The sequence below is a fragment of the Hoplias malabaricus genome, chromosome Y (genome assembly GCF_029633855.1).
Source record: "Hoplias malabaricus isolate fHopMal1 chromosome Y, fHopMal1.hap1, whole genome shotgun sequence".
In the NCBI taxonomy this organism is placed as follows: Eukaryota; Metazoa; Chordata; class Actinopteri; order Characiformes; family Erythrinidae; genus Hoplias; species Hoplias malabaricus.
In genome coordinates this window covers 18459261-18475228 of record NC_089820.1, presented here as the reverse complement: position 1 = coordinate 18475228, position 15968 = coordinate 18459261, and the positions used below count along the sequence as shown (strand labels likewise).

The following is a 15968-nucleotide window of genomic DNA, read 5'->3' as shown; positions in this document are numbered from 1 at the left end:
AGGATCTCGTGGGTAGAGTGGGCTGAGGCAGCTCTATCAATATTTGCACAGGGTCTTTGTGCTGGTGGAATTCCAGCAAGTCCTACTGTGTGGGAATAGCATTATAAGCTGCTCAGGAGCTGGAAGAAGGCCTGCCGCAGATTAGCAAGATCAGGTCGCCTGTTTTCTGCATTTTCAGGCTCCAGAGGGAGTGAGTTTGTTGTGCTCGGATAGAGTCGCTATTGTGTGAGAGAGAAAAGGGGAAAGGCAGTTTTCAACATGGATGTAGTACATTACATCCGCGGTGATTGCTTATTAATTGACACTCTTGGCACATTCTCTCTGTCTCTCTGTTTCTTCCTGTCCTCTCTGCAGGGTATTCCTGGTGTTCCTGGGAAGAAGGGCAAGATGGGTAGGCCGGTAAAGTTTTCTCTCACCATCCTCTCTCTCTACAAGCCTCTGTGAATGACGTGTGTGTGTGGATGTGTGACCCAAGGCTTGACCAACTAAGGCACTTAGAAACCAGTACCATTTTAAAGGAATAAATATTTAGATGACAGGCAACATGGGCAACTATGTTTTCTTCTTTAAGTACTGATGATATTCACTGTACACTGGGATGAACATTATTGCTGTAATATTCAAAACTATAAAATTGCCCCCTCCCACTATGCTGATTAATATAATTGCACTTCCTTCATACCAACAGTTCTGCTCCAGGCTACTGTACTGACATATATTTCTCCATGTAATCATGCTCTTCATGTAATCAGCAGAAGCATACGTTTGTCAGTTATATAAATATTGTAACAACTTCCATTGCAGTAAAGGCATTTTTGGCCTATAACGTCTTAATCTTACACTAGTTAAAGGTACATTTTCATGTGAATCTAGCTGTGTTTTCAAGTGCAGACATTCAGCCATCCTCAAACGTGAACTATACTGATTAATACAGTCCAGCCTCAACATTGTTCTATATGATCTTTCAAAGGATGATCGATAGAGCCCCAGTGTGTCTCGTTCCATCATGAAGCTACAAATCACAGCACTGAGGAGTTCTGTGAATGATTTTGTAGCTGTGGTTTTAATGGCCCTCACTCAAAAAACGTTTTGGAGCGTGTTCTCTGCTTGAAATCTCTATCCTGTGTTTAACTATAGCCCACATGTCTCCACAAGACTTCAGTGTAAATCAGTCACTGTGCTACAGGCTCTTTGAGAGGAGTGTGTTCTCTCAGAGCTCTTCTACTGCAGTTTGAGTGTGTTCTCTCAGAGCTCTTCTGCTGCAGTTTGAGTGTGTTCTCTCAGAGCTCTTCTGCTGCAGTTTGAGTGTGTTCTCTCAGAGCTCTTCTGCTGCAGTTTGAGTGTGTTCTCTCAGAGCTATTCTACTGCAGTTTGAGTGTGTTCTCTCTGAGCTCTTCTACTGCAGTTTGAGTGTGTTCTCTCAGAGCTCTTCTGCTGCAGTTTGAGTGTGTTCTCTCAGAACTCTTCTGCTGCAGTTTGAGTGTGTTCTCTCAGAGCTCTTCTGCTGCAGTTTGAGTGTGTTCTCTCAGAGCTCTTCTGCTGCAGTTTGAGTGTGTTCTCTCAGAACTCTTCTGCTGCACTTTGTGTGTCTTCTCTCAGAGCTATTCTACTGCAGTTTGAGTGTGTTCTCTCTGAGCTCTTCTGCTGCAGTTTGTGTGTCTTCTCTCAGAGCTCTTCTGCTGCAGTTTGAGTGTGTTCTCTCAGAACTCTTCTGCTGCAGTTTGAGTGTGTTCTCTCAGAGCTCTTCTGCTGCAGTTTGTGTGTCTTCTCTCAGAGCTCTTCTGCTGCAGTTTGAGTGTGTTCTCTCAGAGCTCTTCTGCTGCAGTTTGAGTGTGTTCTCTCAGAGCTCTTCTGCTGCAGTTTGTGTGTGTTCTCTCAGAGCTCTTCTGCTGCAGTTTGAGTGTGTTCTCTCAGAGCTCTTCTGCTGCAGTTTGAGTGTGTTCTCTCAGAGCTCTTCTGCTGCAGTTTGAGTGTGTTCTCTCAGAGCTCTTCTGCTGCAGTTTGAGTGTGTTCTCTCAGAGCTCTTCTGCTGCAGTTTGAGTGTGTTTTCTCAGAGCTCTTCTACTGCAGTTTGAGTGTGTTTTCTCAGAGCTCTTCTACTGCAGCAGCCCTCAACATTTTAGACTCTAAATGCCTGATTATAAAGACCCTGAGCCAGTAGACTCAGACCCTGGCCCTGTACTAACCTGTCTGTCCACTACTGACCTCTGAAAGAGCTCAGTGTAAGCAGAAAATTATGTAAATTAACAAAACAAAAAAGATATTTAGAAAGAAAGAAGATGATGAAGGAAAGAAATATAAGAAGGAAAAACCAACAGAATGAGAGAACAATGGAATGGAGAACAAAATCAAGAAGTGAAATCAAAGATAGGAAGGAAGGAAGATGAAAAGTGAAGAAAAACAGAAAAGTAAAAAATGTAGATAGAAAGAAGCTGTATGGAGTCAGACTCATAGCTCATAACTGAGTCATGTGTGGTATTATATCCTCCTGATGGTGTGTGTGTGTGTGTGTGAGATGAGCTTATCTTTCTGTGTGCTATGTGTTTGGCAGTAGACGAGAGAACGAGGAGCACTTCATCCACTGTCTCAGCCCTTAGCCCAAGCTTGCGGTACAGATTACTGTGCTGAGAAACTGCATGGAGTTCTGTTTCCTTCATGAATTTAACCCCAGTTCCAAAACAGTTGGGACAGTATGTGAAATGCTAGTAAAAACAGAAAGCAGTGATTAATACAATCTGTTTAATTACAAAAACATGATATTTGTTGATGTTGTATGATGTTTTCATTGTAAATTTTATTGTTTTGGAATCATCCTAAATGCGATGCCAGTAACACGTTCCAAAACTGTGTAAGAGGATGATGTTTACCACTGTCTTGCTTCAGCTTCCCTTTAATTGAAGGCATTTTGAAGACATTTGAAATTTCCGTTATACAAGTTCAACTGCACAGATGGGGGGTTAGTGTTGTATTGACCCTAAAGTACAGAGATTTCTGCTGATTCCATTAATCATTTGACTGAATTATGAATTTACTGCAGAGGATGGAAAATTAAATCCCCACCAATTTTTATTGCGCTTAAATTGCTGGATTATTCACTGGTGCATTTTTGGTGAAGTGGCAAGCCTCAACCTGTCCTCGCTTATAAAGAACTAGGCCTATCTATTCAAGATATTTCTGGAGTATTTCACAATGCTTCATGTCTAAAATTGCCCATGTGGAACATTTAAGGCTTTCCACTTTCATTTGCATTTCACAAACAGTCCATACTTCTTTTGGATTTGGGTTGGTTCAAACTTAATCCCTTTATAAATCAGGCCAAAAAACCCTGCTAGACAAAAAGCCGCCTGTAGCACTTTTCCCTGGGTTTACGATGCCTTTGGATACATTAGCACTGCTGTGGAACACGTCTGGGATGTTTCTGTTGCCCTAGGAAGATATTTGAGTTGCATCCATGGAGACAGAAAGTGTTCCACATGGATCTGAGTGTTGGGTTTGGCTCCTGGATGCACACACATCCAGCACACGACAGAGTGCAACGTCACAGCTCTGTGTTCACTTATATAATGAAATAGTAGACGGAGGAGAAAAGAAACAGCACTGTCAGCAGAACCATGGCGGCTCCCCTCTTTTGCTCTTTTCTCGCTCTCTCACTCACAATCAGTGTCTCTCTCTTTCTCTCTCTCTTTCTCTGTCTCTCTCTCTCTTTCACTCTCTTGAGCATCCAGCACAAGGAAGCACTCAGCCATGGAATTTCCTGTGTGGCTGACAGAAATGAGCATCGTGCTCATTACCGTTGTATTATAGGAGCCCCAGTTTTTCAGCAAAAACTAGTGCTGTTTTTATCAGTGATTAATTAAAAGTATATTCTCTACGTTGCATGCAACACACTGACAACTTAAAAAATGAAAAAAAAAAAAAAACAACTAAATCAAAGTTTGTGAAAGAGAGTTCACATTTTAGCTTTAGCTTTGCAATAAATTTCTTCACATTTCAACAAGGCTACTACTTTGTATACTTGTACAGCAACTGTATTGGCTCAAGGCATGACTCACAGCACTGAAAAACTGCTCAAAGCTGAACATGCAGTATTTCTCCTCAGCTGTGGTTACATCTTGGAAACTGCTCCAGCTCTGCTCAAGCCATTTCACTCATTGCTTTTTCCTGTTCACAACTTAGTTCAAATTCAAGGACAGCGTTAACTGCAGTGCAGTTAAGGAGTGTAATGGCCTCTCTGTGTGGGATACTTAGAGACACTGACAACTTTACAGACCCATCACAACCTGATAATGATTTTAGCACCTCCATTACTCTGAATGCTTCTTCCTCTGGAAGTTTGGCCTGAGGTAGAAAAGTAGAGGTTGGTCTTATTTACTTTACTAACTTCACTTTTCACTTTGTTACACCCTGTGGTGGTATTAGCTTGTAATGTCCATCATGTTCAACTTTATATTTTAGTTTTTCCTAATGGGGAACACTTGTTTCATGTAGAAGACTTTCACTGGGATCCCCCGTGTATTTGTAAGACTCCTTTTACCAGTCTCCTAATGCAGCATGCACCTGCATCATGACTGAACCAACCTGAAGCTATACAAAATGCCCATAAGCGTTTATAAATAACTGACATAAACCTTTATAAATATACTAAGACTGTGATCACACTGAGAAAGGCAGCCTTTACAACAGCTAATTGTTGCCTTATACCATGTAAACATAAAGTCTTAGGATACTATTTCATTCAATATTTTCTCCAAAATTAAAGATATTAATTCATAGTTTTGACCCCCTTTGCTGTGGTTACAGCCTTTACCTTTGTGTGAGGTGTTTACACTAGATTGAGTTACACTCATATCTGTGAGCATTTGATGACATTCAGCCCCAAGAAACATTAGTGAGGTCTGATACTGGCTGTCTGGATCACATCTGATGAAAGTGAATGGGTTCGACGCTACCACATGTTTTCTTAGTTGTCAATATGGTGAAGTAACTCTGTGCTTGGTTCTGCTAAGCTGTGGTCTCTCTTTTCTGTGTTTAGGGCTTTCCTGGGGATTTTGGCGAGAGAGGACCACCAGGGCCTGACGGAAACCCAGTGAGTATTAACTCTCAGCAATGTGACCTACAGCCTCTGGGAAGAATCTGAACTGGCCTTTCTGTAGCACAGATCCAATTTAGAAAGAATCAGCTTGATTTCCCAAGGGTTTATTACAATAGTTGTTGTCAGTGATAATCAATTTCATGGCATGAATAGAACACATAGAGACGAATGTTGAAGTCATTTTTACCAGCAAAAGCAAATTGTATTGATGAATGTGATTATGTTTTTTGCCTGTTTATTTTATATGGTATAACTGACATGAGATGAGCAGAATTGCTTTGTCCCGGAATGATCAGGTTAATGCTCCATTAAGTGGTACCCCGGTGCATGGGTGACCATATTTAAAATAGGTTTAGTGCAGAATATCCAGTATGTGTCATATCCAGGCCACTTGGTGTTAGCTTAAAGGGAATTTCATTACATGAAAAAGAACACCTAGTAAATCTACTAAGTGTCTGCTGAAACTCTTTATACTTCTGGTTCTTAGATTAACTGTAGTCTTCTAGAACACCTCTAGAACTTCCCTAGAACTCCTGCCCTCCTCTTGTCCTCTTTATGCCCATCCAGCACCACTTAATATACAAGTTTCCTTGGCCACAGGAACCAAAACTGGCCAATAAATGCTGCCACAAATTGCCACCGCCGGCCAATGGGTCGCCCAGCAACCACAGTATCCACCACTGTGGACCAGGAGACACCCGTAATGAGAAAGTCAGCTGTCATTGCTGGAGCACACCACAGAGAGCTGGGTTTACCATCAGACAGATTTCTTCACTTCTAATGGATTTCCCGTACTCTGTTTTTACACCCAGCATGTCTGCTTTACCGGCAGATACATGTTTCAGGCCTTGTTTTTGACAACCCATGTAAGTGATTTTTTCAGAATCCAAGATCAACCCATTCATTTTAAACACACTGACATGACTACACATTTCTTTCCAGTAATATACCAAAAATATGTTCCTTTTTATTATATGAACATCTCATTCACTCAAATTCCATACGATTTAAGAGCAACATCTAAAATAAAGTAGGACAAACACTAAATTTACAACAAAAAGCAAATAGTAATATGGTTTCACCCATTCCCACAGTCACACTTATTCTAATTCTTAGAGATCTACAGATATTGTCTATGCATTTAATTGTTTGAATGTATTAGGAAAAAGATATCTATATGTTTACATTTTTGTTTGCTTCAAGAGCAAGAAATATCTGAAATATTACAAACAGTAATAAGTAGTGTTACGGCAATTGGGCTAAGGCACATTAACATTTCATCAAATTCAGATTTTGTTATAAACACCAGTGTATTGACTGAAAGTATCCGCGTGCATGTGTCTATGAGAAAGTTTTTTTTTTTTGCCATTTTGCACACCGCATGGTACCGTAGTCAGAGTGTCTTAAACTGATATAAATGCTGGTGGTTTTAGCCAGCTTCACCCGTACTTCAGTCCTCAGTCCTGTGTTTGGTGGTTTTGCAGCAATATCCCGACCCTCTGAACTGCTGTAACCCTAACCGTTCCCACAGGACGAGAAGTTCCTCTTTTTCCCTCTTTTCCTCTCCATCTCGCTCGACAAGGGGCTGCCAGCCCGGCGACATCTATCTACCCGCTTTCAACTCTTATAAAAAAGAGAGGAAAAAAAGAAAGAGCAAACACACATGGGATGTTTTTGCGCTGCAGGCGGCTGGTGAGGGAGGAAGCATCCAGGGCAGCGGGCAGCAGGCCGGGCCCCAGCACAACAAGCCCCTCTCTGTGCTCCACACTGAGCTTCTGTCAGACCCCGCTGGGGGGGGGTAGATACAAGCCTCAGATTAGCCGCTGTCAAGGGACAGAGAGTGAGATCGTTTCACCTCCAACCGCCCCCCCCTCACCACCACCCCCAACACACACACACACACACACTTTCCCCTTCTCTCCACCTCTCAACTCTGGCCGGCCTTGGAAACACTGAGTGGTTTCTTCAGAAAGCCAGAGCCCAGTGTTTACAATAGAAGTTAATAAGCTAATTCTGCTATCTCTTCTCTCTTTTTTTTTTTTTCTTTCTCTTTCCCCTAGGGGGACCTGGGTGCACCTGGTCCAAATGGAGTACCTGGCCTTATTGTGAGTATATCTGCCATTTGTATTTTTATTATTGTTAAAATACAGCTGAAAATTGTAGTTCAATACAATATAATTAAATTAAGTAAGTGATTGGGTTTGGACAGTTGTCTGCTCATTCTGGAGTCATGCTATAGAAGTACAACTTTTGGTTACCTAAAAACCTTTTAACTACCATTCAGTAAAACGTTCTTTAGGAAATGGTGGTTCCTTTGTGGGATCATTCTATTGAACCCCTTTTAAAGACTGTAGAGCTCTTTTAGACTTCAGTGCCTCATTGTCTGCAGTCCACTGGCATGCAATTAGTTCCTGCGGTCACATTTGTTTATTCACTGTACTTTCAAAAATAAACATGACTTATATATGTGATTGCATAATGCACTGAATCAATTTCTTATTAGGTGTAGCGCATTGTTATGAGAACAGACATAGGCAGATATAAGCATAGGCATATGTCAGTATCTTTGTGTCAGAATACCACTGGGCTAGTGTTTCTTGGAAATTTTAATAATGAATTGTGCATGGAAACACTGTTTATATGTCTATGTAACTCTTTTAAATATTTCCTGAAGTCATATATGTTTTGTGTGTGTGTATGTGTTTGTTGGCAGGGGGACATGGGGCCTGTTGGAATCATAGGTCTTGCAGGACCTGGTGGACTTAAGGTGATTAACTAAACATGTCGGCTTCTTTTCAGATGGTCTGCCTTATTGAAATGCACTGCAGGTTTACTGATTCTGTCTTTGAAAACTTACTGAATGCCTGTTCTGTGTCTTTATAATAAGAACAAAAGGGAAGTGTTTCTTATGTACTGTAATACCAAACTTTGAGAATTTCTTTCAGTTCACATTAGCCCTGAGCAAACACAAGCACACAAAGGGTTCATGCTGAGGGGAAAGTGATCCACCTTCAGGAGAGCTCTGTCTAAGCACTGAATTGTTTTTGGACCTCAGACCTGTATTGGGCACCTCTCACTCCGGACTATTTCCAGTCCTCACCTTCCGCATCAGTGTAATCAAGCCTCTATCCCACAGATTCAGAGCAGGGGGCTAAATATTTCATGCAAGGTTCTGTTTATTTAGGAGTCCATTCTGTTTGCTCCCATAGATCACCATTTGCTCACTAAGCAACACTGTCTCCAAACAAGCAAACAAACAATTCTGAGCATTCAGAGACCAGCAGCCCTCAACTGAGAGAGTTCATGTGTCACTTCTGATATTTTGCAGGGGGTTCCAGGGAATCCAGGAGAGCCAGGACTGAAAGGTGATAAGGTGATTTGAATACACTTTATTAGTGTATATTTATGTTGTGCACAGAAAATTGGTCTCGTCATACCTGCTGTCCCTAAATGGTAAATGGTCATATCCATTCAAACTAGCTATTAACACTTACGTTATACCATCAAAGAACACCTTTCGAACCAATGAAAAGTTCCTCAAGGGACAAAGTACTGAAATGGAAGGTATTTAGTCAACCAAAACAGACAATATACCACTTGGGTTGTGTTTTCCCTCAAGTAGAACCCCTGTTTCAGCTCATTAACTTATTAACAATCTCCTTAAACGCTGGGTCAGGTGTGTGTGAGTGTGGAAAACATCCAGAGTATGGATCCTCCCTTTGGAATCATTGTTCTGTGCTATGGCTCCAACAGAAACTTTTTCGCAGCTTCATTATTAAGAGCGGATGAAGCGCAGTTCCGTATTAGCCACCTACATTGGCTTTTTTACGTCTGGGAGCCAAGCTCAGGCTAGTGAAAGGGAAAGTTGTTGTCACAGAGTGCTTGATTGAGAAAACATGGCTATGATGGTCACCTCCCAAGGCTTTTTAAATGTGAATGCGAAATGGTCCAGACAGCAGCATGGCAGCAGTCTATTTGCTTTTTCCTGTGTCTGCTGTGCAATTACTATGCAACATCCAGCTGGCAGCATCTCTGTCTACCCTTAAGATCGAGCATTTCATAACAGGGTCCTGTCGACAGTTCAGAAAGGCTGTTCCCAGCACCATAGTGTTATGTTATTCTTGGTGGTTTTTGGAATCAATCACTATTTTTTTGGCCCTCAGGCTGTATGAAACACAGTTGTGCTTACTTTGTCCTTTGCTTTTAAATAGGCTGCAAACGCCTGATAATAGAGGCTTTGAAAATGACTTCAGACTCTTGGCTTTTTCAGGGTGAAATGGGTTTGCCGGGAGAGCCTGGAGAGCCTGGTTTCCAGGGTGACAAGGTATTTCACTGCATTGTTTACATGCACTTCTTTTGTCAACCCAGTGTTTATGTGTGCATTTGTTCCATTTAAGTATGTACTAATAGTCAGCTGAATTCTTCAGGGTATTCAGGGGTTACCAGGTATGCCAGGCATCCGAGGGAAGCCAGGGCCTCAGGTAAGTCCAGCCATCCATCATTGCCAGATATTACCTACCTATTAAGCTTGATACACATCTAGCTGTTGGAGAAAAGCAGACATAAATCCTACTCATTTTTTCATCCTCTCAGGGGAAGCCTGGAGATGTTGGCCCAGTCGGTTTGCCCGGCCCCCCTGGCCCTGAGGTAATTACCATTCACTCTTTCTGACAGTTCCACACATTTCCTTAAGGCAAGAATGTACAGTCAGAAATACACTCTAAAGACAGAAGAATGAAACCTGTACATGTGTTTTACATTGGAGAGATATGTATGCAATATGTATCAATGCCTTATCCAATTGTGTTACACAGTTGCATGAGGTTACCATGCCCAATGCAGTGTGTTTACACTCCAGCAATGGGCTGTGGGGCAGTGGGGCTGCATCCTCTGGAGTGAAGATGGTATCCCTGAACAATGTTTATCTTTTTCAAGGGCTTTCCAGGTGATATAGGACCACCAGGAGAGAATGGACCTGAAGGCCCAAAGGTCTGTCATTTTCTCTTCACTAACACGCCGCCTTTTAAGTTTGGGTTTTGAGAGGTTTAGTTTCATCAGATTATGGTGAAAGTATGAAAATATACTCTTTCCTGCTAATGGCACCTGAGCATTTTAACATTGGAAACGTTTAACAGCTGTCTTTCACTTAAGTGTACCTTGAATATAATTATGATGAATTTTGAATGGTGTCCAACAGTACGTTCCTTTTTTTTTTTTTAGGTATTTTTGTACTATTTCCCACATTTAAGCCGTGTAGATCTCTCAGCACAGCCCATTTCTTTATTCGCTGTCAGTGCTGCAGGTCAGATATGCATTAGAGACTGTTGTAGTAAATGGATATCTTCTCCAGGGGAAGCCAGGAGTGAGGGGCATACCTGGTCCAAGAGGAGCTGCTGGACTTGAGGTTAGAACATACACACAAAGTAAATCACTTACACATTTGGATCTGGAGTTATTGCTGTTCATACTAAATTTATTACTATGAGCGCCAGTTGGGTACCACTCTGAAACCAGATATAACACTTGATTCAGCCCAGTCACAGTCTTTACGTAAATGCTACAAACCTTCTCAATGTTTAGGACACTTTGTCAGATTCTTTATTTCTCACTCTCAGAGTTATACATCTTACAATGGAATTTCATATTGGTTCCTAAGTTATCGTAAGTCCTGTAAGGAGTCTCCGAGGTTTTTTTTAAACACGTATTCAGCTACCATGGATATTCGATGCAGTTTTCTATATTAGCAGAAGGCCTCTGGGCTGGAAACACATAGGATCACATAGAATAAGGAAGCCACAATGCCAGTACATAGTCATTATTATCTAATACAATAATATCCAATGAGTTCATTAGACTTCTGAGATTATATGTAATGTTGATTGTGGTGAAATTACAGAAAAACAAGTGTTGAAGTACAAACACCATGCATGTATCCCTCTGCTTGAGTTTATAATATCAGCTATGTGTTAGGTCAAATGCTTTTACTTGAAAACTATTGTGTCACTTTATTAAATGGATTTGATGAAGATTTCAGACCTATATATTCTTCTGGCATATAGTTCCTGTCACCATTACAGACTCTAAATGTTTCTAGAACGGAGCAATTTAAAAAAATTATATATTTTTGTGTACATCTTAATGACTGAATAAAAAAAAGAAATGGTTCACGTGTAATACCTAAATCCCCTTTTTTTAACATTAGGTCATTGATTGATTTTTTTTATTTTCTCCCCCGCCTCTTCAGGGTGACGAAGGACCACTTGGACCAGCTGGGTCCCCAGGACTGGAGGTGAGTGAACCTCACGGAGCTCAAAACAGGACCATAAATCCAGTTTTCAAGCAGTAGCATGAAATTGCCATGACTGTGCAGTCAGGGTTTGTGAAGTTAACACTGAAAAACTGAAAAAGTTATAAGATCTTGGTGTTGCATTTCAGAGTCATGTTTGAGCACTGCAATATATGGTGGCACTTACCTCATGGCGTTTTAACATGCACATGGAGCTCATCATTTATGATGCTTAACTAATAAATGAAGATGAATCATGGTATTGGATTTTAATGGCTTCATGGAAGATGGATTCCATGTGGCTGTTTGAAAATACCTGTGCACTGCAAGTTGAAAACACATGGGAGAGTCTAGGAAAGGCCAAAGAAGGAAGAAATAAACAGCACTTTGTTGATAGTTTCCTCTGGTTATGCAGATTCATTTTGCATGTTCCAAATTAAGTCCAGTCATTGTGCATGCTCTCTTGTGCACAGCATGTTGTTAAGTAACAATTCGGCCCCTTCTGTAGTGGTGGTAGGCCTTCTGTCTACAGAAATGTACTGAATGTACAATGTAGTTTTATGTTCCTGAGCATTTTCTATAACCCTTTTTGCACACTGTTGCCTCCCTTTAAATGGTCTTCATTTTAAATTGATATGATACACATTTAAAGTCAATGAAAGGGTCATTTACTCAGTCACAGGATCTCATGCCAGGCATTGGGTATGGTGCAGTTTGTGAATGATATTTCTGCATCTGACAGTTCTTTGTATCTGTCATTTACAAAATGAACCCCACCTGATACATTGTGGATCTTATATTTTTATAAATCATTTGTTTTGTACAAGAAATTGCTGAAATATATTTTAGTTCCAGTTAATTAACATTAAAGCTGTTTTTCTAGTGTCATTACTTTTTTGAAGAAGATGAAAGATAATCCTGATTACATGAAAATTACTTGATTCTTTTTTTTTTTTTTGTTTAATTACATCTTTTTAAATTATGGTTTCTAAATTATCAACAGAAGAGCATTCATTCGTAATGTGTCAACAGGGTGCGTTTACAGCATTTATAATGTAATGAATACTCTGTAACCTTTTTCTGTTGTTACAAATCAGATATAAAATACCCCAATATAAAGTGTGCACACATTACATTTTTTTATTGATTTTAATTTAATACATGAAACATGAAGTAAAAACAGTATGAAACTTTGCAGTAGAATGTTAAGGAACAATGTAAATAATACTTAAAATTATGTAATGCTTGAATCCTGCTCAGCTCCATGTTTGTTTCTTTATTGATGTTTTCGGTTACTTCTGTACTGTCTAGTCAGAGAGTAGATAAAGATCCGATGGTTCTCTGTTTGTGTGTTTGCATCTAACTCTATACTTGCGCTTTCTTCTTTTATGCACTCTTCCTTTGGTCATTTTGTTGGTCTGAATACAGTATCTATATTTTGGATCTGGCCTTTATACAACATATGAATAACCCTGCCTCGGTCCAGAGTCGGTCAGTTTAATATCTTCCACAGGACAGCAAGAGGTCCTGAAGATGAGTAGAAGCCATTTACTGAAACAAACATCTTCATTATTCCCATCCCTGTGATTAATTCTCAGTACTGACCACAGCTTGGGGATAGACCGGAGACCTGGATATTATGGCTAATTTAACTAACTAGGAAGGAAAAATTCAGCATTAGTCATTAGCTGTCAAAGCAGAATTGAACTGTGCTCCAACATAAGCACAGCTGAGACTCATCCAGCGAGGGCCACAAGGGGCTTAACAGCATAAAGCTACAGAGCAGTTCCTGTGCTGTTGTTCCATTAAACCTTGTTTCTTGAGGGAGCTGAAATGGCGGTAGATGGTGGAGACTGGTGCTAATGAGTAGCTAATGAGATGCCACAGAGCCCAAGGGGCTTAGAGAGGCAAGAGTCCAGTACTATGGGTCATTTCTGCTTTCTGTTCAGGGCAGGCCTGGGAGGAAAGGACTCTTGGGAAAACCAGGAGCAGATGGACCCAAGGTAAGATCAAGATGGCAGGAGGGTTACCGGAATTTTTTTATTCATTTACATATGTCCTTTTATGAATTCCAGCTTTGCTCTTGTTGATGGCGAGAAAGTCTGTGGCACATAGTGAAACACCAAACCTGACGTGTACATGCTCTGGTCCTAACTTCTATATTCCTTCTTTGAGCCAGTTTTTACAAAACACAACCACACATTATGTGAACTCTATTCTAATGAAACATGGCAATATAATAGTATTTACTCTTTTATGGGCTCAACTACCTTTAAATAATACAGGTTAATTTACAAATTATTTATATACATGGATTGTGTTGTTATAGGTAAGTTTCCAGTTTGGTAGCATAGCATCTTAAACTCAACATTACTAGCAGCAAATATAGTTGACCTTAAATACTTCATTTGTTTTGATGGAATTGTTTATTAAGTTTAAGTGTTTATTGACACATATCTGTAAAGTTTATCCAAATTTCTAACAAACCTAGTCTTATAAGCTACATTATTATAAGATCATTAGATGTAGCCTGAACAAGTCACTGTAGTTACTACAGTTCATTTTGGCTTGAGGTGATCCTTCATACGTGTTGTATGTGTAGTATGTGGAATTTGTGTAGCACTTAAGCTTGAGAAATCTTTTGGATTATGTCATATACAAACTAGCTGAAGATAAGAGTGTTTGTTAAATGCCTTAGATGTAAATGTACATGTTTAAACTGAAATCAAATGCTAACTTGGCTCTCTGCTGTAGGGTGAACCTGGGATAACTGGAAAAGTTGGAATGCTTGGCGAACGGGTAAAGAAAAATTCCATGAAGGAACTTTGTTTTTGTTTCTTAATTGTGTATGGTGTTTTTTATAATGTCTTCATGCGGTTTAGGGGCTTCCTGGGTTCATTGGACCTGTTGGTGAGACTGGACTTTCGGGGGACAAGGTCAGTATGTCATCAACCACTAATGTTCTTGTCCAATATGGTGTTAGTTGAATTATAATGTTATAATAATATTCAATATAACCATTTGAGGCTCATTTGTGGTTTGAGTGGTATTTTGCTTTGTTTTAGTGTTGTTTTTGTCTACCACCAGATTTTCATTGTCTTTTGTTTATACTTATTATATTTGTTTGTGCTGTCAGGGAGACCGCGGAGAGATGGGTCTTCCAGGGCCACCGGGAGAAAAGGGAGCGATGGTAAGGAGTAAGTCTGGATCTTGTCTCTGCTCTCAGGGCTATCTTTTTAGCCACACAAAAACCTGCTCAGGTATTGTAGCACAGCAGTAACTCAGCAATCTCAGGCGGAAATGGCTGGGAAACGGTCACGGGTTCTCTGTGGGAAAATGCTGGGTCAGCCACTTTCCCCATTTACTCTTCACCAACAAGACCATGGAGTCATTTCCTTTCTTTGACATAAGGAAATCATAGCCTTTCCCGACATGCTGTGAGGAAAAGTGGTTTGGGATCAAAGTCAAAATCCCAACCAAGAGCAACAGTCAAGGCGCTCCAACAGCAAACCCAAGGGCAAGATTTAAAGCTCTCCAAGAAAGTTTGACATCATTTACACTATGTTTCAAGGATCACAGTTTAATGTTTGGTGCCCATAGCAATCGAAAACATTGGCATATACTTGTGCTGGCACCACTCTCACATTCTGTGTTAGATGTTGTTTCTGGGTTTTACTTCATTTTTTATGTGCATTAGACAGTGGGTAGACAGTGGAACTGTTTTGATTCATATGCTTTGTTCTCAGACCTTCAAAACAACAGCTTGTCATATGAAACTAGCTGATGATCCATTTTTCTGAGATCTTATGACTTGACGCCCTTGTTTTTTTTGCTTCTCTGACAGTATTCCTCCTTTTGTCTCTGCTTGAATAGCCTCCTGCAGCATGCCTCATTACATGTTCCACCTTGCTCCTCATTACATGAGGAGCAAGGTGGAACAGATTGTGTAAAGATTTCCAAAACAGCTAGACAGAGAGGGCCTACAGTATTTCTCCATAATCAATATTAAGGATTATGGATATGATATAAGACAGCTACAAAGATATTCTACAATGGCCTGCACCGATTTGTTGGTACCATTAGAAAAATGAACTATAAATGGATAATAGTAATAATTCAGACTAGGTATTTTTTGTTTGTTTATTTTTTTAAATACTATCACACCTTTTCAAACTTTTATTCAGCCATGTAGCCTATTTAAATTGAGAATAGTAGTCACCCTGCTGTTTGGCATCATGATATACACCACACATAACATGGGCCAGAGAAAGTTGTTTGATGGATCCCAAAGAAGAATATAATTTGAAATATTTTTAAGGAGCTAAATGTCTATGAGACTGTAGACAACCTCACTGGATGTGGCCACAAGAGGAAAATTGGCCCCTGATTGAACAGAATGATTGTGCAAAGGGTAAACAAAGAACAGTGAAAGGGATACAAGCTGAACTCAAAGTACAACAGTATCTGATCGCACTATCCATTGCTTTTTTAGCCTCAGTGGGCTCCATGGAAGAAGGACTTCACTATTCAAGGAAAAACATTAAAAAAAAAAAAAAAAAAAGCCAGAGTGGTTTTGACTAAAATGCATAC

The 15968-nt window shown here is 40.2% G+C and overlaps 1 protein-coding gene across 1 annotated transcript in view; it reads left to right on the top strand.

The window, feature by feature from the left end:
* The window catches only part of LOC136678345 (collagen alpha-1(XXVII) chain B-like), an 87505-nt gene that overhangs the window by 48730 nt on the left and 22807 nt on the right, over nucleotides 1–15968 (top strand). The window contains exons 12-26 of the mRNA XM_066656369.1: nucleotides 355–399; nucleotides 5033–5086; nucleotides 7153–7197; nucleotides 7806–7859; nucleotides 8421–8465; nucleotides 9363–9416; nucleotides 9520–9573; nucleotides 9686–9739; nucleotides 10028–10081; nucleotides 10443–10496; nucleotides 11337–11381; nucleotides 13328–13381; nucleotides 14133–14177; nucleotides 14261–14314; nucleotides 14515–14568. Coding sequence (XP_066512466.1) covers nucleotides 355–399; nucleotides 5033–5086; nucleotides 7153–7197; nucleotides 7806–7859; nucleotides 8421–8465; nucleotides 9363–9416; nucleotides 9520–9573; nucleotides 9686–9739; nucleotides 10028–10081; nucleotides 10443–10496; nucleotides 11337–11381; nucleotides 13328–13381; nucleotides 14133–14177; nucleotides 14261–14314; nucleotides 14515–14568 — 765 coding nt within the window. The remainder of the gene's footprint in view (nucleotides 1–354; nucleotides 400–5032; nucleotides 5087–7152; nucleotides 7198–7805; nucleotides 7860–8420; nucleotides 8466–9362; nucleotides 9417–9519; nucleotides 9574–9685; nucleotides 9740–10027; nucleotides 10082–10442; nucleotides 10497–11336; nucleotides 11382–13327; nucleotides 13382–14132; nucleotides 14178–14260; nucleotides 14315–14514; nucleotides 14569–15968) is intronic.